This window comes from Phyllobates terribilis, unplaced genomic scaffold (genome assembly GCF_046119375.1).
Source record: "Phyllobates terribilis strain yellow unplaced genomic scaffold, ASM4611937v1 Scaffold_12__6_contigs__length_324123572, whole genome shotgun sequence".
Classification (NCBI taxonomy): domain Eukaryota; kingdom Metazoa; phylum Chordata; class Amphibia; order Anura; family Dendrobatidae; genus Phyllobates; species Phyllobates terribilis.
Window position 1 is genome coordinate 197,910,107 of NW_027362772.1, and position 24,583 is coordinate 197,934,689.

At 47.8% G+C, this 24,583-nt stretch overlaps 1 protein-coding gene across 9 annotated transcripts in view; it reads right to left on the minus strand.

Annotated features, from left to right (window-relative positions):
• LOC141172403 (epsin-1-like) overlaps positions 1-24,583 on the minus strand; it is a 141,651-nt gene that overhangs the window by 51,341 nt on the left and 65,727 nt on the right. For 4 of the 9 annotated variants that reach the window (XM_073656576.1, XM_073656581.1, XM_073656575.1 and 1 more), the window contains 3 exons: positions 16,432-16,681; positions 5,889-6,025; positions 1,335-1,409 (listed from right to left, as the gene is read on the minus strand). In XM_073656576.1, coding sequence (XP_073512677.1) covers positions 1,335-1,409; positions 5,889-6,025; positions 16,432-16,681 — 462 coding nt within the window. The remainder of the gene's footprint in view (positions 1-1,334; positions 1,410-5,888; positions 6,026-16,431; positions 16,682-24,583) is intronic. The other 5 variants (XM_073656583.1, XM_073656580.1, XM_073656579.1 and 2 more) reach the window with 3 other exon arrangements.

Below are 24,583 nucleotides of genomic sequence, written 5' to 3' on the forward strand. Positions count from 1 at the left end.
CAGCCAGCCCCCTGCTCCATCCCAGACACTACACAGCCAGCCAGCCCCCTGCTCCATCCCAGACACTACACAGCCAGCCAGCCCCCTGCTCCATCCCAGACACTACACAGCCAGCCAGGCCCCTGCTCCATCCCAGACACTACACAGCCAGCCAGGCCCCTGCTCCATCCCAGACACAGCCAGCCAGCCCCCTGCTCCATCCCAGACACAGCCAGCCCCCTGCTCCATCACAGACATTACACAGCCAGCCCGCTGCTCCATCACAGACAGCACAGTCAGCCAGCCCCCTGCTCCATCACAGACAGCCAGCCCCCTGCTCCAGCACAGACAGCACAGTCAGCCAGCACCCTTCATACACAGCAATGATTATATGCCAACACCGGAAACTCTCTCGTGTTGAGCTCAAGCTGAATATGGAGCTACCCAGGATGAAACTTTAATCCTGAGATAAGGGAACCTTCCCTAAGCTGGCCATAAACATTGGATGGCTGTCGGCCAATCATTCAGATGACAGCCATCTCTCCCAGCTGCAATATACATAGAACCATTCGGCTGTTGCACATCTCTTTGCCACACACAAAAAGATTGGGCAACTGAATCCTAACTGCCCGATCCTTACATCCCGAACACAATCTGCTGTCCTAACCACTGGGTGGTCATCTGCCCCCACAGAAATCACAGGGTTCGGCTATCTTACCTAAGGAGCATGGGGTTTTAATTAAAAGTATATTAGTTAATTGTATACATTTCTACTGTAAATCCACCTACAGATATTGTTCTACAGCTGGACAGTCTGGTAAAAGCAGAACATGTCAGCGTGCACCCGGGTGTGAGCTTGTATTCCAGCAGGTGTGATCTGGATCACCAGCTCCCCTGTCTGATGCCGGGAGGCAGCCGCTGAGCACGGACGCCCCACAGTCACAGGGGTTTTATTAAGTGGAGACCTGCTGTTTTACTGGACTGAGGTGAGTGATTACATGTGTGGAATAAAAACACTTCATCCTGTCATAAAAAAATAAAATGTGCATTAAAGGCTTTAAGATTGACACCCACTAAGTAAGGACATGTGTGGCTCACGCTAGAGACTAACCAGCCTACTAGGGTAGTAGATGATGACGATTCCTAACAGTGTGACGTCATCGTACACCAGGGAGTGGCGCTGACGGGTCTCACTCCAGGAGATAAGCGGAAGGAAGCAGAAGGTTAGTGTCATTAGTTACACTGCGCCTACATCCACGATCTCATACACTGCAGCAGAGGTATCGGGACGGACTGATTAACTGGCACAAGGGCTATTGTCATTGGGTTTTGGTAGAAAAAGTGGTCAGCTCTACCTTGTCATGTTCCTCTTTGCTCAAGCTAAGTGCAAGCTGAAGCTGCAATTCCTCTTCGGACACAGGAGGAGGGGGCTGGGAAAGAAAAACAAAATAAAAGCACACGACACCAGCAAGGTGGGGAAAAGGGTAAAAAACACAATGGAATGAAAGCAGATGAAGACAGGTGAGATAAAAGACCACGTACTGACATATATACCCCAGCTTCAGGTCTGCCCGTAGCACACAGCACAGGACTTCATCTAACAATGGGAGACATTGAATTTGCCTAAAAACGTGTAGAATCCAGAAAAATAAAAGGACTGAAGCTGAGTATATTGTGGCACAAAACTAAAAAACCAAATAAAAGAATATACAGATGTATAAATGTAACAGAACTGTAAAACAAATCAGCAAAATAGGCACATGCTGGTAATGGTAGATAAGGAGAAAAAAGAAAGTTATAATGAAACTGGGGAGGGACAGCACTATCTGGTCTATGGTCCAGAGCAGGAATTGGAAGGGTGCTCCTCTCCTTAGGGCAGAACCACGGCTGATCCTGTCAGATATAGGTGGGCTGCAAGGTACAGATCACAGCTGGCTTTATACGGACAAGTCGAGATTCTGACCTTCACCTGGAGCTACTGTATGGTAATCATCTGTAGAAAACCTTCACACAGAAGAAATACAGATTTCATTAAAATATTGCTTGTAGCTCTGGATTGCTCAATGATTTAATGAAGCATCACAAGAACAGTTCTGCTGGTACCGGAGAACCCTAATGTACTTGTTGTATGGAGACTTAGTGGGGATGCTGGCCAGGACACAACAGGCACACGTCAAAAGGTTTCTGCTTCTTTTCATCACCGTGGTGCCATATATTTCCAGAAAATTTCATAAGTGAATGAAACACTTTCACACTTTGTAATATACACTCTGGAGTTTTATTATAGTATAAATTCATACGGATTTTTCTCCTTTTCAGAAGAGGACTTTTGGATGTGTTCATAATAGGATTATAAAGAAACTGGTATACTCCGAGAATATACTAATGCCTCAAGTGTCAGCTGAGGGATTTATTAGCCAAGCCAGCCCCCTTCTGTCATGGCTACTGTATAGAGAAGCACTTCAAGCACAGCTCTGAGGATACAATGACACAAGAATCATTCCTGTGTCAGGAATAGGCCACAAAGGCGGGCTCTTGAACGCGGGCCTGAGGTTGGATGCAGAATATTACAGAACCATGTCAAAATAAAACTTAAGTAATAAGTTCTTTCAAATAATATTATGAACACATCAAAAATGTGGGTGAGTGTACTGCCCAGGACAGGCAGAAGGTGCACCAAAAGTCTGCACACACCACCTCATGGTGACTTACTTTAGGCCAATCATTTGCTCCATAATGTGTCAGGAATTTGGAGCATTTTAAAACTCTTCTGTGTCGATCTCTTTTCTAGTCACTTTTCTATGTTGTCTGGTTGGGTGTAAAAAGTGACGGAAACGAATGATAAATCTGGTGCCAGGGATGTCCAGAAGTTTATTAGCACAAACTCAGCCAGAATTTTGGAGCGCTTCGTAAATCTCCCCCTACATTATGTAGGGTGCAGGAGGGAGCCCTGTATCCCAATGTGCTGCCACATGGAGGGTGGGCGTCCAGAGATCCCAATGGACGGATGGCAGCCACGACATGTAGAGTGGAGGAGGGAGCCCTGTATCCCAATGTGCAGCCGCATGGAGGGTGGGCATCCATAGGTCCCAATGGATGGATGGCAGCCAGGACATGTAGAGTGGCGGAGGGAGCCCTGTATCCCAATGTGCTGCCGCATGGAGGGTGGGCATCCAGACATCCCAATGGATGGATGGCAGCCAGGACATGTAGAGTGGAGGAGGGAGCCCTGTATCCCAATGTGCTGCCGCATGGAGGGTGGGCATCCATAGATCCCAATGGATGGATGGCAGCTAAGACATGTAGAGTGGAGGAGGGAGCCCTGTATCCCAATGTGCTGCCACATGGAGGGCGGGCGTCCATAGATCCCAATGGCAGCCAGGACATGTAGAGTGGAGGAGGGAGCCCTGTATCCCAATGTGCTGCCACATGGAGGGTGGGCATCCAGAGATCCCAGTGGATGGATGGCAGCCAGGACATGTAGAGTGGCGGAGGGAGCCCTGTATCCCAATGTGCTGCCGCATGGAGGGTGGGCATCCATAGATCCCAATGGATGGATGGCAGCCAGGACATGCAGAGTGGAGGAGGGAGCCCTGTATCCCAACGCGCTGCCGCATGGAGGGTGGGCGTTCATAGATCCCAATGAACAGATGGTAGCCAGGACATGTAGCGTGGAGGAGGGAGAGCCCTGTATCCCAATGTGCAGCCGCATGGAGGGTGGGCGCCCATAGATCCCAATGGATGGATGGCAGCCAGGACAAGTAGAGTGGAGTGGAGGAGGGAGCCCTGTATCCCAATGTGCTGCCGCATGGAGGGTGGGCGTCCATAGATCCCAATGGATGGATGGCAGCCAGGACATGTAGAGTGGAGGAGGGAGCCCTGTATCCCAATGTGCTGCCGCATGGAGGGTGGGCGTCCATAGATCCCAATGGATAGATGGCAGCCAGGACAAGTAGAGTGGAGTGGAGTGGAGGAGGGAGCCCTGTATCCCAATGTGCTGCCGCATGGAGGGTGGGCGTCCATAGATCCCAATTAACGGATGGCAGACAGGACATGCAGAGTGGAGGAGGGAGCCCTGTATCCCAACGCGCTGCCACATGGAGGGTGGGCGTTCATAGATCCCAATGAATAGATGGTAGCCAGGACATGTAGAGTGGAGGAGGGAGAGCCCTGTGTCCCAATGTGCTGCCGCATGGAGGGTGGCGTCTATAGATCCCAATGGACAGATGGCAGCCAGGACAAGTAGCGTGGAGGAGGGAGAGCCCTGTATCCCAATGTGCAGCCGCATGGAGGGTGGGCGTCTATAGTTCCCAATCTACCTGAGGAAGATTGCGTCTGCTATCGAAACGCGTCGTGGCGTTAGAGAGCGTACTAAACAATAAAAGGTTTGTGTGTTATAACCTAATCCACTGTCTAGTTGTTCTAGCGCTTCACTAACACCGCAGAATTCCTTCTTTCTTTATAGTTCCCAATGGACAGATAGCAGCCAGGACATGTAGAGTGACCAGATGCATCTAACATTGCTTTTATCAGTCTTACATGTGTTACTAGACATATCCTACGCTGCTTCCATCATTCTTTAACACCAGAAGACCTTGGCCGGTGTGCACTTGCTCCTTATACACATGGATTACATAGAAATGTCAATGAGGCCCAGAAACTATTACCTGAGCAAGCTTAAAAGTAAAGCTTCATTATTAGGTTAACTCAGATATGAGGAATTATGAGCAAATTCTTATAATGGTAATGTTATAATTGTCTTGAATCCCCCCTAACAAGTGCTGTACAGCAGCTATTACCACTCCATTTTACAGGGGTCCATTTAAAGGCGTTGTCTGAGACGTCAATATTGAAGGTGTATTTCTGGTGAGTGCCACATCCCCTTTACGGCTGACCAGTCACAGCTCCACTGATTCTGTAGAGGCAGTGTCTGGTACTACAGCTCTCCGTAGCTCAGTCCCATTGAACTGAATTGGGCAAAGATGTGATATCCGGTACAGCAACTACAAAATACACTGAGCAATGGCTGGTAAATAACGAGTGGTCTGCTGACCAAGGGTCTACTGGGGGTCACTCATGTGGATATGATAAGAGGTTGTCAAATCTAAGAAAATCCCCTGTAGAGAGAACCGGTCAGCAGGTTTTTGCCATCTAATCTGAGAGCACCATTTCAAGAACCTTGATTCCAGCGATGTGTCACTTATTGGGCTGCTCAGTGTGGTTTTTATATAATCACTGTTTTATCAGCAGGAGATTATCACTAGATGACTACTTGACCTGCTGCCATGTAGTCCACCACCGCCCACCTGAGTTCAGCTTTCTGCCTATCCACATTGGCAGTTTTCTGTGTACAATGTGCATAGGCATAAAGCTGCCAATCAGTGATGTGGGCAGAGTTAAGGGCTCAGCATTCAGAGAACTGCTAGAGCTGCAGCAGAGAAGTCAGGGATTTTATCAAAATGACAGCAATGAGCCCAGTAAGTAACATCGCTGGAATCAGGGTCTCTGTCCCTACATCATGATGCTCTCAAATGGGTATCAAACACCTGGTGACAGATTACCTTTAATGCATTCATCAAATCTTGCTCAATTTTTACTTTTCAAAATGGTTTGTGAATCTTCTTTACTAAAAGACTTTCTCCTCCAACCTAATAAATAAATCAATCATGCAAACGTGTAACACTATTCCAAGTTATAACCCCTATCCACCAAACAGAAATACGAAACACCAATAGTAGAGGAAAACGTGGTCTCCAAGGCATGTGTACTGCAGGTATTTTCCCACTCGTGCCTTGGAAAAAGTGAGGCAACCGGATACAGAAGATCTTGGTTCTCAGCTGGAAGTATATAGTAAAATGTAAAGGTTTACTAGAGTAATATTACCCCAAGAGCCCCCCGTTTGGATTTACCTTTGCTCTTACCTGCTCGGCCTCTTCTTTGCTCATGGCCAGAGCGAGCTGGAGCTGCAGTTCTTCCTCCCCGCTGCTCTGAGGCCAGGCCTGCTCGGCTTCTGTTGCTGGGTTCAGTGTTGATGAAGCAGACGACGCTGTAAAGATATATTAAGTATATTTATGAATCCAACTCTATATATGTATACGCGCGTCCTTATAGCAAAGATGTTACATCAAGTTTTGGTGTGCCTGGTACTAATCAGCAAAGCTAGAACAAAAGGTTTAATAATATGGACCTGAAGGCTTCCGATTCCCTGACATTAAAAGTTCTATGTCGGTTTATGTGCTGGTGGAGCGGATGCACACAGGTGACAGAAAAGACCGCGCAATCAACAACTAAAAATGCCACAATTTGGGGTTTGAGCCTTCATCACTATATGCAGAAAAACTGTTTAAAGGGGTGGTCCGGCACCTAAAATGTCCTTTATAAATACCTCTTTAAGCCTTAACCACTTTTGTAATTAGCTTTACTATAAAATACCTAAGCTTCTCCCCATCGAGCTAAATGTGTTTTACTGCACTTCCTATGAAGTTTCGTTTGAGAGGAGTCTCAAACAGGACGTTACAGGAGGCCAGGGCTTCACACACTTCCCTACCGTGTCCATCATCCATCCTGGAACAATACATCATCAGGGGGCACTGCAGTTAATACTTATTCTTGCATTGCCGCACCCTCTGAACATGTCCTGGATCAATGATGATAGATGCTGCGGGAGAGGAAAGTGCAGCACCAGCATGTCTACAGTCTGTGAAACTAGATATTAGCAGAGGGCGGAGATGGAAGCAATGGGTGCCACTTGACGATTCGTTTGAGGGCACTGCTAGAAGCTGTGGGGCAGCGCTGGTGTCAGTCACTGCTTTTATCTCCGCCCCCAGACAATGTCTTTCATAGTTAGAAGATGCAGCGGCAGAGACAGAAGCAGAATGCGAGCGCTGCACTCACCTCTCCCATAGCATCCATCATCATGGATCCAGGACATCTTCAGAGGGCAGCGATGAAAAACTGCAGTTAGTAACAGCGGCACAGCCCCCTGAAGACGTCCAGTTCCAGGAGGGGTGATAGCCACTGTTAGCATTGAGTGCAGCCCCAGCCTCACGCGTTGTGGTGTTTTGAGAGTCCTCTCAAAAAAACATCATGGCAAATGCGATGAAAACACATGCAAGTAGATAGGGAGAAGTTGTTAAGTAATAGAGCTAATTATAAAAGTGGTTAGATGGATAAAGCTAATTATAAAAGAAGTTAGGGCAAAGATAGATATTTAGAAAGAACATTTTATAAGCCAGACCACCCCTTTAAGGTTTCCTTATACCTAGAAATGTGGACATATGCTCGTGTTTACATCAAGTTGAAATAAAACTGTTTTGGAGTTCATATAATGTGTTAAAAAAAAATTCTATCCACAGTGATGTGTGAGTTTTTGCTTTTTTTGAGGGACGAGTTTTACTTTTCATTGACACCACTTTACCACATAGTGTACTGGAAAATGGGAAAAAAATTCTACGTGCGGTGATATTGCAGAAAAAAAATGCAATTCTGACTTTAAGAAATGTTTTTACAGCATACATTGTGTGGTATATGTGACCTGGCAACATGATTCTTCTCATCAGTAAGATTATGGCGATACCACATATGTCCATTCATTATTATAATGGTGAAAAATTAAATCAGAAATTTGTATAAAAAAAATAAAATATCCAAAATGATTCTTGATTGTTGCGAGATAACGTTTTATTGATACCATTTTGGGGGGATACAATATTTTAATAGCTTCTTGCTGCACTTTTTTTTCCGCCAATTTGGTCTTTTACAACTTCTGTGTATGGCATTTATTGACCGGGTTAATTAATTTCATGTTTTGATAGATCGGATGTTCATGGACACAGATGGGTTTCAATGGCATTCTGTGATGACAGGCGTGGAGTTCTTTAACAGGCAGTCACCGATGGGCGCATAGACTGATGCTTCCCCATGCTGGCGCTCTGTTAATGTCGTTGAGAGATTGATGGCGGCATTTAACAGGTTAACAGTTGCGGTCGGAGTTCCGCTCCCCTCGCGTCTGTTAGGGTGCGTTCCCACGTTCAGGATTTTCTGTGGTTTTGAAGCTGAATATTTATGCAGCATCCAAAAAGCAGTGGGCAGGTGTTACAGCATAGTGGATGGATTTATAGAAATCACATGTCCACTATGCGTCTCCGTGCTCCTGCGGATCACCCGCGGACACTGACATGCTGCGCGTCTTGAAGATCTGCAGCAAGTCAATTTTGGGTCCACAAGAGGATTTTCCCCATAGGATTGCATCAATGAGGAAAATCCGCATGTGTAAAAAACTAGAAATGCGTGTCCGCTAATTTACATAATAGGTGAGGATGTTCTGCAGCGTCGGGGCCGCAGTGGGTCCTGAACATTGGAATGTATCCTTAAAAGGCAGATCCTGGCTGTGTATCACAGCCATTATCTGCCAAGTACGGGGTGAAAATGTACCCCACAGTTTGTTGTGCCATTTCTCCGCAGTACAACATACAGGTGCTTCTCACAAAAGAAGAAGATCAAAAAGTTAATTTATTTCAGTTCTTCAATACAAAAAGTGAAACTCATATTATATAGAGTCATTATAAACAGTGATCTATTTCAAGTGTTTATTTTTGTTAATGTTTATTATGGCTTACAGCCAATGAAAACACAAAAGTCATTAGCTCAGTAAATTAGAATACTTTATAACAGCTTGAAAAATTATTTTAAAATCCAAAATGTTGTTTTTAAGCCAGGTATTGGTACTTTTGGCAGTGTGGACAGGTGCCAAGTCCTGCTGGAGAATGAAATTTCCATCTCCAAAAAGCTTGTCGGCAGAGGAAAGCATGAAGTGCTCTAAAATGTCCTGGTAGACTGCTGCGCTGACTTTGGTCTTGATAAAACCCAGTGGACCTATACCAGCAGATGACATGGCTCCCCAAACCATCACTGATTGTGGAGACTTCACACTAGACCTCAAGCAGCTTGGATTGTGGCCTCTACACTCTTCCTCGAGACTCTGGGACCTTGATTTCCAAATGAAATGCAAAATTTACTTTCATCTGAAAACAACACCTTGGACCACTGAGCAACAGTCCAGGTCTTTTTCTCTTTGGCCCAGGTAAGACGCTTCTGGCGTTGTCTATTGGTCATGAGTGGCTTGACACAATGAATGTGACACTTGTAGCCCATGTCTTGGATAGGTCTGTGTGTGGTGGCTCTTGAAGCAATGACTCCAGCAGCAGTCCATTCCTTGTGAAGCCCAAATATTTGAATGGCCTTTTCTTAATCCTTTCAAGGCTGCGGTTATCCCGGCTGCTTGTGCACCTTTTTCTACCACACTTTTTCCTTCAACTCAACTTTCCATTAATATGCTTGGGTACAGCCCTCTGTGAATAGCCACCTTTTAGCAATGACCTTTTGTGGCTTACCCTCCCTTGTGGAGTGTGCTAATGACTGCCTTCTGGATATCTGTCAAGTCAGCAGTCTTGCCCATGATTGTGGAGCCTACTGAAACAGACTAAGGGACCTTTTTAAACGCGTAGGAAGCCTTTGCAGGTGTTTTTTTGTTAATTATTCTAATTTACTGAGATGATGACTTTTGTTTTCATTGGCTGTGAGCCATAATCATCAACATTAACAGAAATAAACACTTGAAATAGATCACTCTGTAATGACTATATAATATAGGAGTTTCACTTTTTGTATTGAAGAACTGAAAAATTAACTTTTTGATGATATTCTAATTTAGTGAGAAGCACCTGTACACATGGTCAGAATCTACTGTTTGGGCACACGGCAGGGCTTGGAAGGGAAGGAGCGCCAATTGACCTTTGCAGTACAAATTTGGCTTGAATAAACTGCAGATGCCATGTCACACTTGCAGAGCCAACAAGGTATCAAAAAAGCCATAAAACCTCCACAAGTGACCCCATTTTGAGAACTACACCTCAGAGAATTCATCTAAAATGTATTTTTTTAACAATGGTCTGTGAAAATGAAAACACTTTTTTTTTTTTTAAACACAAATATTTATTTAGCCCCAAATGTATAATTTTCACAATGGGTAATAGGTGAAAACAGACCACCATTTTTTATGCAATTTCCCCTGAGTACACCAAAACCCATATGTGGTCAGAAACTACTGTTTGGGCACACTGCAAAGCTCAGAAAAGGAGGAGCGCTATTTTGGAGTGTAGATTTAGCTGGAATGGTTTCAGAGTGTTATGACGCATTGACATTGCCCCTGAGGTGCCAGAACAGCAGAACCCCCCACTCGACAATAAATGACCCCATTTTACAAAACTACATGTCAGCCATTTGACTCTTGGAGCACAGATCTTCCTAGAATAGTTTGCAAACGCCATTTTGAGACCCCCCTAAGTGTCAGAATAATAGAAACCCTCAATAAAGGGATCCCATTTCATAATTACATGTTAATGGGAAATCATCCAAGGGTGTAGTGACAGTTTTGACTCCATAGTTGTTTCCAGCAACAATAGTACAGTTGGTGCAGTAGAGTGAAAATGCCACTATGCCATTGTAGTGCCCAATACATTGTAGTGCCCAGCTTGTGCTTCTGGAAACACAAGTGGGCTCTCCCCACTACAGTGATGCCAATCATGGGAATGCTAACTGTGGTTTAGGCACACTGTGGGGCTCAGCAGGAAGGAGGTGGGCACACGGAGTCCAAAATGTCTCCACTTGTTCTAGTGAGTGGTTTTGTATGAATCCTGTTTTTCGGAGATTTAGATGGAAACCCTGGGGTCAGTTCTTATATACAGTCATGGCCAAAAGTTTTGAGAATGACACCAAAATTATATTTTCACATGATCTGCTGGCCTCTGGTTTTTACTAGTGTTTGTCTGATGTTTATATCACATACAGAAATATAATTGCAATCATATTATGAGTACCAATAGGTTATATTGACAGTTAGAATGAGTTAATGCAGCAAGTCAATATTTGCAGTGTTGCCCCTTCTTCTTCAAGACCTCTGTAATTCTCCCTGGCATGCTCTCAATCAACTTTTGGACCAAATCCTGACTGATAGCAGTCCATTCTTGCATAAACAATGCTTGCATTTTGCCAGAATTTGTTTGTTTTTGTTTGTCCGCCCGTCTCTTGATGATTGACCACAAGTTCTCAATGGGATTAAGATCTGGGGAGTTTCCAGGCCATGGACCCAAAATCTCTATGTTTTGTTCCATGAGCCATTTAGTTATCACCTTTGCTTTATGGCAAGGTGCTCCATCAAGGCCTTGTTGGGCACCAAACTGCTCTTGGACGGTTGGGAGAAGTTGCTCTTGGAGGACATTCTGGTACCATTCTTTATTCATGGCTGTGTTTTTAGGCAAGACTGTGAGTGAGCCGATTCCCTTGGCTGAGAAGCAACCCCACACATGAATGGTTTCAGGATGCTTTACAGTTGGCATGAGACAAGACTGGTGGTAGCGCTCACCTCTTCTTCTCCGAATAAGCTGTTTTCCAGATGTCCCAAACAATCGAAAAGGGGATTCATCAGAGAAAATGACTTTGCCCCAGTCCTCAGCAGTCCACTCCCTGTACCTTTTGCAGAATATCAGTCGGTCCCTGATGTTTTTTCTGGAGAGAAGTGGCTTCTTTGCTGCCCTCCTTGAAACCAGCCCTTGCTCAAAGAGTCTCCGCCTCACAGTGCGTGCAGAAGCACTCACACCAGCCTGCTGCCATTCCTGAGCAAGCTCGGCACTGCTGGTAGTCCGATCCCGCAGCTGAAACAGTTTTAAGATACGGTCCTGGTGCTTGCTGGTCTTTCTTGGGCGCCCTGGAGCCTTTTTGACAACAATGGAAGCTCTCTCCTTGAAGTTCTTGATGATGCGATAGATTGTTGACTGAGGTGCAATCTTTGTAGCTGTGATACTCTTCCCTGTTAGGCCATTTTTGCGCAGTGCAATGATGGCTGCACATGTTTCTTTAGAGATAACCATGGTTAACTGAAGAGAAACAATGATACCAATAACCAGCCTCCTTTTAAAGTGTCCAGTGATGTCATTCTTACTTAATCATGACTGATTGATCGCCAGCCCTGTCCTCATCAACACCCACACCTGTGTTAATGGATCAATCACTAAAACGATGTTAGCTGCTCCTTTTAAGGCAGGACTGCAATGATGTTGAAATGTGTTTTGGGGGGTTAAAGTTCATTTTCTGGGCAAATATTGACTTTGCAAGTACAGTAATTGCTGTTAAGCTGATCACTCTTTGACATTCAGGAGTATATGCAAATTGCCATTACAAAAAATGAAGCAGTAAACTTTGGAAAAATTACTATTTGTCTCATTCTCAATACTTTTGGCCAGGACTGTAGAGCACAGGATAAATGTGAACAGCTTTTTTTACATAACAAAAATGTTTTGGCATCTACATTTTGAGAGTTATTTTTCTGCCAACATTGCTGTATGTGGGTTTGTTTTTTTGGGGTACAAAGTTAAAGTCTTTATTGGTATCATTTTGAGGTACAATTTTTTTTGTATCTTTTTCCATTTTGATTTTTGAGAGGCAGAATGAATAAAGAAAAACAACAGCAATTCAGGATTTTTTTTTTTTTTTTATCATGCAGTAAAACTGATAAGACAACTATTCTTCGGGTCACTAGGATCACAGTGATACCACATTTATATAGATTTTTTAGGTTTTGCACACGAAAATCAATTTAGTAGGAAAAAATGTTTATATATTAACAGATTCAGAGTTACAAGCATTTTTCCTCTTCCGCTGACAGTGATGAGGGGGGCTCATTATTTGCAAGATGAGATGATGTTCTCAGTGATACTGTTTACACATGATTTTTTCATGGTATTTTATTCCACTTTTTGTGTGGCAGAAAGATGAAAACAGTGTTTTTGTTGTGTTTTTTTTTTTACATGAAAAGGGGTTAAAAATTCAAGGTCCTGACCTAAATGCCACAATATCATATTGCCTGAAGGAAAAGAAAAATCATTACACAAGAAAGGAATGAAGAGACAAAAATGAGCAAGTCTGCAATAGTAACAACTATAACGTACAGCGGCAATAACTTGGTAAATGTGAGGTGGCCCCGCATACATGGCCGCAGCGCCCAACCTCCACAACGCGAGAGATTTCCATGAGGCAACAAAGAATTCCGAGATAAGATGAAGGGTAAAGGTCTTCTTATAGGTGAGGCCAAAAGGGATTCCTGTTAATATTTACTCCACAGGTAACGTTTATGACTAATTCCCAGGCACGATAAAGAAAAATTTCCACCCAGGATCCAACTGGTTCCTAAACTGGTGCTAGACCCCATACACGGACGTCTCTGAAGCAATGGAGCCGGCGCCCCCGTGTGCACCTGTGGCCATGACACACTAAAATATTGCAGGGCAGGAGGTTAGCTGGTATTGAAAAAAAAGCCCCAAGCTTCAGGCTACACTTCCTATCCCCGTTACTAGCGTTAGATTTTTCTCATGTAGAGGTTCACCTTCCAACACCTGCACCAGCGCTCATGTCGTAGCAGCTTCATTCTAGCCCAGGGCTGATCTGTCTCCTTCCTGCTGACAGAGGTGGATGCTGCGCAATGTGTGGTTCCCTCTCCCTGCAGATTCGGCTTTCCTTCCTATCTTATGGCCTGATATATTCCCTCTTCCCTCCAGAATGTCGCTCCTATTTCCTGTGCATCACTATGGCGGAGCAGCCCCTCTTAGCAGAGGGAGATGTGCTCCCAGACAGAGGAAGCCCAGTCCGGAAACAAGCCTGTGCCTCTGACCAGACTGCCCGGTAAGAAGCGATCTCTACAGGTGCGCCCCATTGTGAGGCTCCATGGCAAGACTGAAAACGGCAGGACTAAAAAAATAAAGAAAATTAAATATAGAAAATGGAAAATAAAGTTAAAAAAAAACCACACACAAAACACATAGAAAGCAGAAGAAGAAAACCCTGCTTAGAAGAATGGATGATTTTTGACAATAGATTCCCTTCTGAGAGCCAACAAAGTAAAACACTGTATGGCAACACTGGTCATGATACAATTGATGTACCATTTCAGGAAAGGTCCACGGAAACTTTTTGCTCCCTCCTTCGGGTGTTTCAACTTTTGGGAAATTTAGAGTGAACCCCTGCTGAAGCACACAGTACAATGAGACAAACAAATGGACATAGTTTGTGCTTTTTCCTGGGGGCGTCCTCCATTTCAGACTGCACTACCCAAATCCCAGAATAACAGGACTCAGAGGGTACACCAGAAGGAAAAGGCAAAGAGTCATGTGGATGGGATGGCCCTTATGTGTAACCGAGGAACAATTCTAACAGGTATTTTTGCACAGACTCCTCTAGTGTAGGTGGAAGGAAAACCGAAGGCCTAAACACAAGGACAATGAAACAATTATTCTTGTACTTAGACCTAATGATATGCGAGTGGTGCGCCCGAATGTTTGCTTTGTGGAGATCGCCATAAGGTATAGCTGAAAATAGCACAAGTGGGAAATGTTACTGCCATCTGCGCCCCACTGAGCGACACACAAAGTGTAAGCGGAAAGTATGAACAAGGCGCATGCGTGGAGAAACTATTCAAGAAGTCCTGATGTGGGGGAGAGCAAGATGGGGGGGGGCAGAGGGGAGGGGAGGAGCAGAAGAGCAAGAGGGGGGGTGGGAGGGGCAAAGAGCCAGAGGGGGGGTAGGGGGAAAAGTGGAGGGGGGGGGGGCAAAGAGCCAGAGGGGGGTAGGCGGAAAAGAGCCTGGGGGGGGGGGGAGGCGTATCAAGGACAAGTGTGCAAAGTGTAAAGACAGAAATGTGTTTGCCAGAAGTATGACCACTCATTTGTACAATCTCAGTAGCAAAGCTGTGATTGGCAGCTTCTGAAAGGGGTGAAAGCGCACACCCCAGAGAAAGCTCAGAAGTGCCCAGCTGGTCTACAAGCAGAGATTTCACATACTGTTCTCCTAAAGCCACAAATGTGAATATCTCTGCAATGGAGTGACAGCACAAAACTGGAAAAAAGCCCTAGACTCAGGGATTCCTACACGTTATTTAACTCATTTTTTGGGAGCAAGTGACAGGCTTTCTGTAAAAGATGCCAGTGGTCCCAATTTTCTCAGTTTACTTTGCTGCAACGCAGTGATCTAATGACTGCTGCAGCCAAATAAAGAGACCAGCGGGACCTCTGGAGAATATATACACATTTTTTTTAATTTGTTTTCATACAAATTCTATTATGGTACAAGAAAATGTAAATCTTTCAAAATGCCTCCTATAGGCGCAGCTATGAAGAGTAAGGCCGAATCATCAGAGCTATTACACCAGAATTCTGTGGGAAATGGCTTTAAAAAGCCCCAAATTTTTGTGCAATTGTCCAAAACATTTTCAACCTTGGCGTAACACCACAACTAGTCTACTTCATGACGAGCAGCTGCGTGCCTTACACCAGAAGTCTTACTCCAATCCCTAACTGGAGCAATACTGGTAGTGAGAAGCATGGAGGCGCATGCTACTATTAGGGTACGTGCACACAGAGAGGAGAAAAACTGCACCAAAAACAAGCAGTTTTGGGTGGAGTTTTTTTACTTTTTAATTTGTTAGAATGGGTGAAAAACACTGCAAAAACATGGAAAGAATTGACATGTTGCAGATTTGAAACAACTTCATATATGCAGGGAAAAATAAACAACATGTGCACGAGTCTACTCAAATCTCATTCACCTTGTCGGATGAATAAAATGCTGTTTATTTTTGCAGCAAAAATGCTCGGAAAAACAAGGCAAAAACATGATGTGTGAACATACCCTTAAAAGGGAATACGTCAGGTTTTTGATATGTAATCTGAGAGCAGCATGAGGAAGAGACCATGATCCCAGTGATGTGTCACTTACTAAGCTGTGTGTTGTGATTTTAATCAAATCAGTGATTTATCAGCAGGAGATTATCACTGCAGGACTAGTTGTCTCCTGATATGTAGTCGCCCTGTTCTGTGTAACACCTCCCTCACCACTGATTGACAGCTTTCTGCCTAAGCACAGTGTACATAGAAAGCTGCCAATCAGTGAAGTGAGCAGGGTTACACACAGCTCAGCATTCAGAGAACTGATAGATCTGCAGCATAGAAAAAAGGGATTCTATCAAAACAGGAGCAAGCAGCTCAGTAAGTGACACATTGCTGGAACGAGGGTCTCTGCCCCCACACCATACTGTTCTCAGATCACATAGCAAACACCTGCTGACAGATTTCCTATAGGATGCACTGGATTCTTTAGCAGGTGTTCACCTCCTAATCAAGAGCATCTGACTCCACGTGCCTCTTCATTAACACTGATGTGAAGAATGCCGCTCTTGATGAATCGGGGTCTAGCTGTATTTACTGAAGGAAGTCTCCATGAAGTCCTGTGCCTTACTAGGGAATAAGGCTAAGGTTTGCCTTGGAGGAGAACCGCTAAACTACCTATGCCTGTACCAATAAAAATCACGAGAGAAATTTTGTGGCATGTAAATGTGCTTGTACATACACGTGGAGGTCTGTGCCAGCTTCTCCTTCGTCTTCAGGGCATGCGCCCTTTCTTCCTTTAGCCTTTCGTCATCCTTCAGTAGAGACACCAGTTGCTTGGCCTTCTCACGGACATTCACACCTTGGTCTTTCCCATCTCGATCCACATACTGGAAATCCTTCAGTGTCTGAATAGCATATATGTTTTCTTTGCACTGCTGTGCCACCCGCTCTGAGCCAGTTTTTATTAGATACTCCATTAGAGTCATAGCCTGCAAAGGAAAGCAAATCCCACATCACACCGAGGTTCTGTACAGTCAGACCGCTGCACGAGCAGAAGGGAGGAGACATACTCAGGAAAGCAAATCCCCCATCACACTGAGGTCCTGTACAGTCAGACCGCTGCACGAGCAGAAGGGAGGAGACATACTCAGGAAAGCAAATCCCCCATCACACGGAGGTTCTGTACAGTCAGACCGCTGCACGAGCAGAAGGGAGGAGACATACTCAGGAAAGCAAATCCCCCATCACACGGAGGTCCTGTACAGTCAGACCGCTGCACGAGCAGAAGGGAGGAGACATACTCAGGAAAGCAAATCCCCCATCACACTGAGGTTCTGTACAGTCAGACCGCTGCACGAGCAGAAGGGAGGAGACCATCAGGAAAACAATTCCCCGATCACACCGAGGTTCTGTACAGTCAGACCGCTGCACGAGCAGAAGGGAGGAGACAATCAGGAAAGCAAATCTCACATCACACCGAGGTTCTGTACAGTCCGACCGCTGCACGAGCAGAGGGGAGGAGACCATCAGGAAAGCAAATCCCACATCACACCGAGGTTCTGTACAGTCAGACCGCTGCACGAGCAGAAGGGAGGAGACATACTCAGGAAAGCAAATCTCCCATCACACCGAGGTTCTGTACAGTCAGACCGCTGCATGAGCAGAAGGGAGGAGACACACTCAGGAAAGCAAATCTCCCATCACACCGAGGTTCTGTACAGTCCGACCGCTGCACGAGCAGAAGGGAAGAGACAATCAGGAAAGCAAATACCACATCACACCGAGGTTCTGTACAGTCAGACCGCTGCACGAGCAGAAGGGAGGAGACAATCAGGAAAGCAATTCCCCCATCACACCGAGGTTCTGTACAGTCCGACCGCTGCACGAGCAGAAGGGAGGAGACAATCAGGAAAGCAATTCCCCCATCACACCGAGGTTCTGTACAGTCCGACCGCTGCACGAGCAGAAGGGAGGAGACAATCAGGAAAGCAAATCCCCCCCATCACACCGAGGTTCTGTACAGTCACACCGCTGCACGAGCAGAAGGGAGGAGACATACTCAGGAAAGCAAATCCCCCCATCACACCGAGGTTCTGTACAGTCAGACCGCTGCACGAGCAGAAGGGAGGAGACAATCAGGAAAGCAAATCCCCCCCATCACACCGAGATTCTGTACAGTCACACCGCTGCACGAGCAGAAGGGAGGAGACATACTCAGGAAAGCAAATCCCCCCATCACACCGAGGTTCTGTACAGTCAGACCGCTGCACGAGCAGAAGGGAGGAGACACTCAGGAAAGCAAATCCCCCATCACACTGAGGTTCTGTACAGTCAGACCGCTGCACGAGCAGAAGGGAGGAGACATACTCAGGAAAGCAAATCCCCCATCACACTGAGGTTCTGTACAGTCAGACCGCTGCACGAGCAGAAGGGAGGAGACAATCAGGAAAGCAAATCCCCATCACACCGAGGTTCTGTACAGTCAGACCGCTGCACGAGCAGAAGGGAGGAGACAATCAGGAAAGCAAATCCCACATCACACCGCCGTTCTGTACAGTCAGACCGCTGCATGAGCAGAAGGGAGGAGACCATCAGGAAAGCAAATACCACATCACACCGCCGTTCTGTACAGTCAGACCGCTGCACGAGCAGAGGGGAGGAGACAATCAGGAAAGCAAATCTCACATCACACCGAGGTTCTGTACAGTCCGACCGCTGCACGAGCAGAAGGGAGGAGACCATCAGGAAAGCAAATCCCACATCACACCGCCGTTCTGTACAGTCAGACCGCTGCATGAGCAGAAGGGAGGAGACACACTCAGGAAAGCAAATCTCCCATCACACCGAGGTTCTGTACAGTCCGACCGCTGCACGAGCAGAAGGGAAAAGACAATCAAGAAAGCAAATACCACATCACACCGAGGTTCTGTACAGTCAGACCGCTGCACGAGCAGAAGGGAGGAGACAATCAGGAAAGCAAATCCCCCCCATCACACCGAGGTTCTGTACAGTCACACCGCTGCACGAGCAGAAGGGAGGAGACATACTCAGGAAAGCAAATCCCCCCATCACACCGAGGTTCTGTACAGTCAGACCGCTGCACGAGCAGAAGGGAGGAGACAATCAGGAAAGCAATTCCCCCATCACACCGAGGTTCTGTACAGTCCGACCGCTGCACGAGCAGAAGGGAGGAGACAATCAGGAAAGCAAATCTCACATCACACCGAGGTTCTGTACAGTCCGACCGCTGCACGAGCAGAAGGGAGGAGACCATCAGGAAAGCAAATCCCACATCACACCGCCGTTCTGTACAGTCACACCGCTGCATGAGCAGAAGGGAGGAGACACACTCAGGAAAGCAAATCTCCCATCACACCGAGGTTCTGTACAGTCCGACCGCTGCACGAGCAGAAGGGAAGAGACAATCAGGAAAGCAAATACCACATCACACCGAGGTTCTGTACAGTCAGACCGCTGCATGAGCAGAAGGGAGGAGACAATCAGGAAAGCAATTCCCCCATCACACCGAGGTTCTGTACAGTCCGACCGCTGCACGAGCAGAAGGGAGGAGACAATCAGGAAAGCAATTCCCCCATCACACCGAGGTTCTGTACAGTCAGACCGCTGCACGAGCAGAAGGGAGGAGACAATCAGGAAAGCAAATCCCCCCCCCATCACACCGAGGTTCTGTACAGTCACACCGCTGCACGAGCAGAAGGGAGGAGACAATCAGGAAAGCAATTCCCCCATCACACCGAGGTTCTGTACAGTCCGACCGCTGCACGAGCAGAAGGGAGGAGACCATCAGGAAAGCAAATCCCACATCACACCGAGGTTCTGTACAGTCCGACCGCTGCATGAGCAGAGGGGAGGAGACCATCAGGAAAGCAAATCCCACATCACACCGCCGTTCTGTACAGTCAGACCGCTGCATGAGCAGAAGGGAGGAGACACACTCAGGAAAGCAAATCTCCCATCACACCGAGGTTCTGTACAGTCACACCGCTGCACGAGCAGAAGGGAGGAGACATACTCAGGAAAGCAAATCCCCCCATCACACCGAGGTTCTGTACAGTCAGACCGCTGCACGAGCAGAAGGGAGGAGACACTCAGGAAAGCAAATCCCCCATCACACCGAGGTTCTGTACAGTCAGACCGCTGCACGAGCAGAAGGGAGGAGACCATCAGGAAAGCAAATCCCACATCACACCGCCGTTCTGTACAGTCAGACCGCTGCATGAGCAGAAGGGAGGAGACCATCAGGAAAGCAAATCCCACATCACACCGCCGTTCTGTACAGTCAGACCGCTGCACGAGCAGAGGGGAGGAGACAATCAGGAAAGCAAATCTCACATCACACCGAGGTTCTGTACAGTCCGACCGCTGCACGAGCAGAAGGGAGGAGACCATCAGGAAAGCAAATCCCACATCACACCGCCGTTCTGTACAGTCAGACCGCTGCACGAGCAGAGGGGAGGAGACAATCAGGAAAGCAAATACCACATCACACAGAGGTTCTGTACAGTCAGACCGCTGCACGAGCAGAAGGGAGGAGACAATCAGGAAAGCAATTCCCCCATCACACCGAGGTTCTGTACAGTCCGACCGCTGCACGAGCAGAAGGGAGGAGACAATCAGGAAAGCAATTCCCCCATCACACCGAGGTTCTGTACAGTCCGACCGCTGCACGAGCAGAGGGGAGGAGACAATCAGGAAAGCAAATCCCACATCACACCGCCGTTCTGTACAGTCAGACCGCTGCATGAGCAGAAGGGAGGAGACACACTCAGGAAAGCAAATCTCCCATCACACCGAGGTTCTGTACAGTCCGACCGCTGCACGAGCAGAAGGGAAGAGACAATCAGGAAAGCAAATACCACATCACACCGAGGTTCTGTACAGTCAGACCGCTGCATGAGCAGAAGGGAGGAGACAATCAGGAAAGCAAATCCCCCCCATCACACCGAGGTTCTGTACAGTCACACCGCTGCACGAGCAGAAGGGAGGAGACATACTCAGGAAAGCAAATCCCCCCATCACACCGAGGTTCTGTACAGTCAGACCGCTGCACGAGAAGAAGGGAGGAGACACTCAGGAAAGCAAATCCCCCATCACACCGAGGTTCTGTACAATCAGACCGCTGTACGAGCAGAGGGGAGGAGACAATCAGGAAAGCAAATCTCACATCACACCGAGGTTCTGTACAGTCCGACCGCTGCACGAGCAGAAGGGAGGAGACCATCAGGAAAGCAAATCCCACATCACACCGCCGTTCTGTACAGTCAGCCCGCTGCATGAGCAGAAGGGAGGAGACCATCAGGAAAGCAAATCCCACATCACACCGCCGTTCTGTACAGTCAGCCCGCTGCATGAGCAGAAGGGAGGAGACCATCAGGAAAGCAAATCTCACATCACACCGAGGTTCTGTACAGTCCGACCGCTGCACGAGCAGAAGGGAGGAGACCATCAGGAAAGCAAATCCCACATCACACCGCCGTTCTGTACAGTCAGACCGCTGCACGAGCAGAGGGGAGGAGACAATCAGGAAAGCAAATCTCACATCACACCGAGGTTCTGTACAGTCCGACCGCTGCACGAGCAGAAGGGAGGAGACCATCAGGAAAGCAAATCCCACATCACACCGCCGTTCTGTACAGTCAGACCGCTGCACGAGCAGAGGGGAGGAGACAATCAGGAAAGCAAATCCCCCCCATCACACCGAGGTTCTGTACAGTCACACCGCGGCACTAGCAGAAGGGAGGAGACATACTCAGGAAAGCAAATCCCCCATCACACCGAGGTTCTGTACAGTCAGACCGCTGCATGAGCAGAAGGGAGGAGACAATCAGGAAAGCAATTCCCCCATCACACCGAGGTTCTGTACAGTCCGACCGCTGCACGAGCAGAAGGGAGGAGACAATCAGGAAAGCAAATCCCACATCACACCGCCGTTCTGTACAGTCAGACCGCTGCACGAGCAGAGGGGAGGAGACAATCAGGAAAGCAAATCCCCCATCACACCGAGGTTCTGTACAGTCAGACCGCTGCATGAGCAGAAGGGAGGAGACAATCAGGAAAGCAATTCCCCGATCACACCGAGGTTCTGTACAGTCAGACCGCTGCACGAGCAGAAGGGAGGAGACAATCAGGAAAGCAATTCCCCGATCACACCGAGGTTCTGTACAGTCAGACCGCTGCACGAGCAGAAGGGAGGAGACAATCAGGAAAGCAAATCTCACATCACACCGAGGTTCTGTACAGTCCGACCGCTGCACGAGCAGAGGGGAGGAGACCATCAGGAAAGCAAATCCCACATCACACCGCCGTTCTGTACAGTCAGACCGCTGCATGAGCAGAAGGGAGGAGACACACTCAGGAAAGCAAATCTCCCATCACACCGAGGTTCTGTACAGTCCGACCGCTGCACGAGCAGAAGGGAAGAGACAATCAGGAAAGCAAATACCACATCACACCGAGGTTCTGTACAGTCAGACCGCTGCACGAGCAGAAGGGAGGAGACAATCAGGAAAGCAATTCCCCCATCACACCGAGGTTCTGTACAGTCCGACCGCTGCACGAGCAGAAGGGAGGAGACAATCAGGAAAGCAATTCCCCCATCACACCGAGGTTCTGTACAGTCCGACCGCTGCACGAGCAGAAGGGAGGAGACAATCAGGAAAGCAAATCCCCCCATCACACCGAGGTTCTGTACAGTCACACCGCTGCACGAGCAGAAGGGAGGAGACATACTCAGGAAAGCAAATCCCCCCATCACACCGAGGTTCTGTACGGTCAGACCGCTGCACGAGCAGAAGGGAGGAGACAATCAGGAAAGCAAATCCCCCCCATCACACCGAGATTCTGTACAGTCACACCGCTGCACGAGCAGAAGGGAGGAGACATACTCAGGAAAGCAAATCCCCCCATCACACCGAGGTTCTGTACAGTCAGACCGCTGCACGAGCAGAAGGGAGGAGACACTCAGGAAAGCAAATCCCCCATCACACTGAGGTTCTGTACAGTCAGACCGCTGCACGAGCAGAAGGGAGGAGACAATCAGGAAAGCAAATCCCCATCACACCGAGGTTCTGTACAGTCAGACCGCTGCACGAGCAGAAGGGAGGAGACAATCAGGAAAGCAAATCCCACATCACACCGCCGTTCTGTACAGTCAGACCGCTGCATGAGCAGAAGGGAGGAGACCATCAGGAAAGCAAATCCCACATCAAACCGCCGTTCTGTACAGTCAGACCGCTGCACGAGCAGAGGGGAGGAGACAATCAGGAAAGCAAATCTCACATCACACCGAGGTTCTGTACAGTCCGACCGCTGCACGAGCAGAAGGGAGGAGACCATCAGGAAAGCAAATCCCACATCACACCGCCGTTCTGTACAGTCAGACCGCTGCATGAGCAGAAGGGAGGAGACACACTCAGGAAAGCAAATCTCCCATCACACCGAGCTTCTGTACAGTCCGACCGCTGCACGAGCAGAAGGGAAAAGACAATCAAGAAAGCAAATACCACATCACACCGAGGTTCTGTACAGTCAGACCGCTGCACGAGCAGAAGGGAGGAGACAATCAGGAAAGCAAATCCCCCCCATCACACCGAGGTTCTGTACAGTCACACCGCTGCACGAGCAGAAGGGAGGAGACAATCAGGAAAGCAATTCCCCCATCACACCGAGGTTCTGTACAGTCCGACCGCTGCACGAGCAGAAGGGAGGAGACAATCAGGAAAGCAAATCTCACATCACACCGAGGTTCTGTACAGTCCGACCGCTGCACGAGCAGAAGGGAGGAGACAATCAGGAAAGCAAATCCCACATCACACCGCCGTTCTGTACAGTCAGACCGCTGCATGAGCAGAAGGGAGGAGACACACTCAGGAAAGCAAATCTCCCATCACACCGAGGTTCTGTACAGTCCGACCGCTGCACGAGCAGAAGGGAAGAGACAATCAGGAAAGCAAATACCACATCACACCGAGGTTCTGTACAGTCAGACCGCTGCATGAGCAGAAGGGAGGAGACAATCAGGAAAGCAATTCCCCCATCACACCGAGGTTCTGTACAGTCCGACCGCTGCACGAGCAGAAGGGAGGAGACAATCAGGAAAGCAATTCCCCCATCACACCGAGGTTCTGTACAGTACGACCGCTGCACGAGCAGAAGGGAGGAGACAATCAGGAAAGCAAATCCCCCCCCATCACACCGAGGTTCTGTACAGTCACACCGCTGCACGAGCAGAAGGGAGGAGACCATCAGGAAAGCAAATCCCACATCACACCGAGGTTCTGTACAGTCCGACCACTGCATGAGCAGAGGGGAGGAGACCATCAGGAAAGCAAATCCCACATCACACCGCCGTTCTGTACAGTCAGACCGCTGCATGAGCAGAAGGGAGGAGACACACTCAGGAAAGCAAATCTCCCATCACACCGAGGTTCTGTACAGTCACACCGCTGCACGAGCAGAAGGGAGGAGACATACTCAGGAAAGCAAATCCCCCCATCACACCGAGGTTCTGTACAGTCAGACCGCTGCACGAGCAGAAGGGAGGAGACACTCAGGAAAGCAAATCCCCCATCACACCGAGGTTCTGTACAGTCAGACCGCTGCACGAGCAGAAGGGAGGAGACACTCAGGAAAGCAAATCCCCCATCACACCGAGGTTCTGTACAATCAGACCGCTGCACGAGCAGAGGGGAGGAGACAATCAGGAAAGCAAATCTCACATCACACCGAGGTTCTGTACAGTCCGACCGCTGCACGAGCAGAAGGGAGGAGACCATCAGGAAAGCAAATCCCACATCACACCGCCGTTCTGTACAGTCAGACCGCTGCATGAGCAGAAGGGAGGAGACCATCAGGAAAGCAAATCCCACATC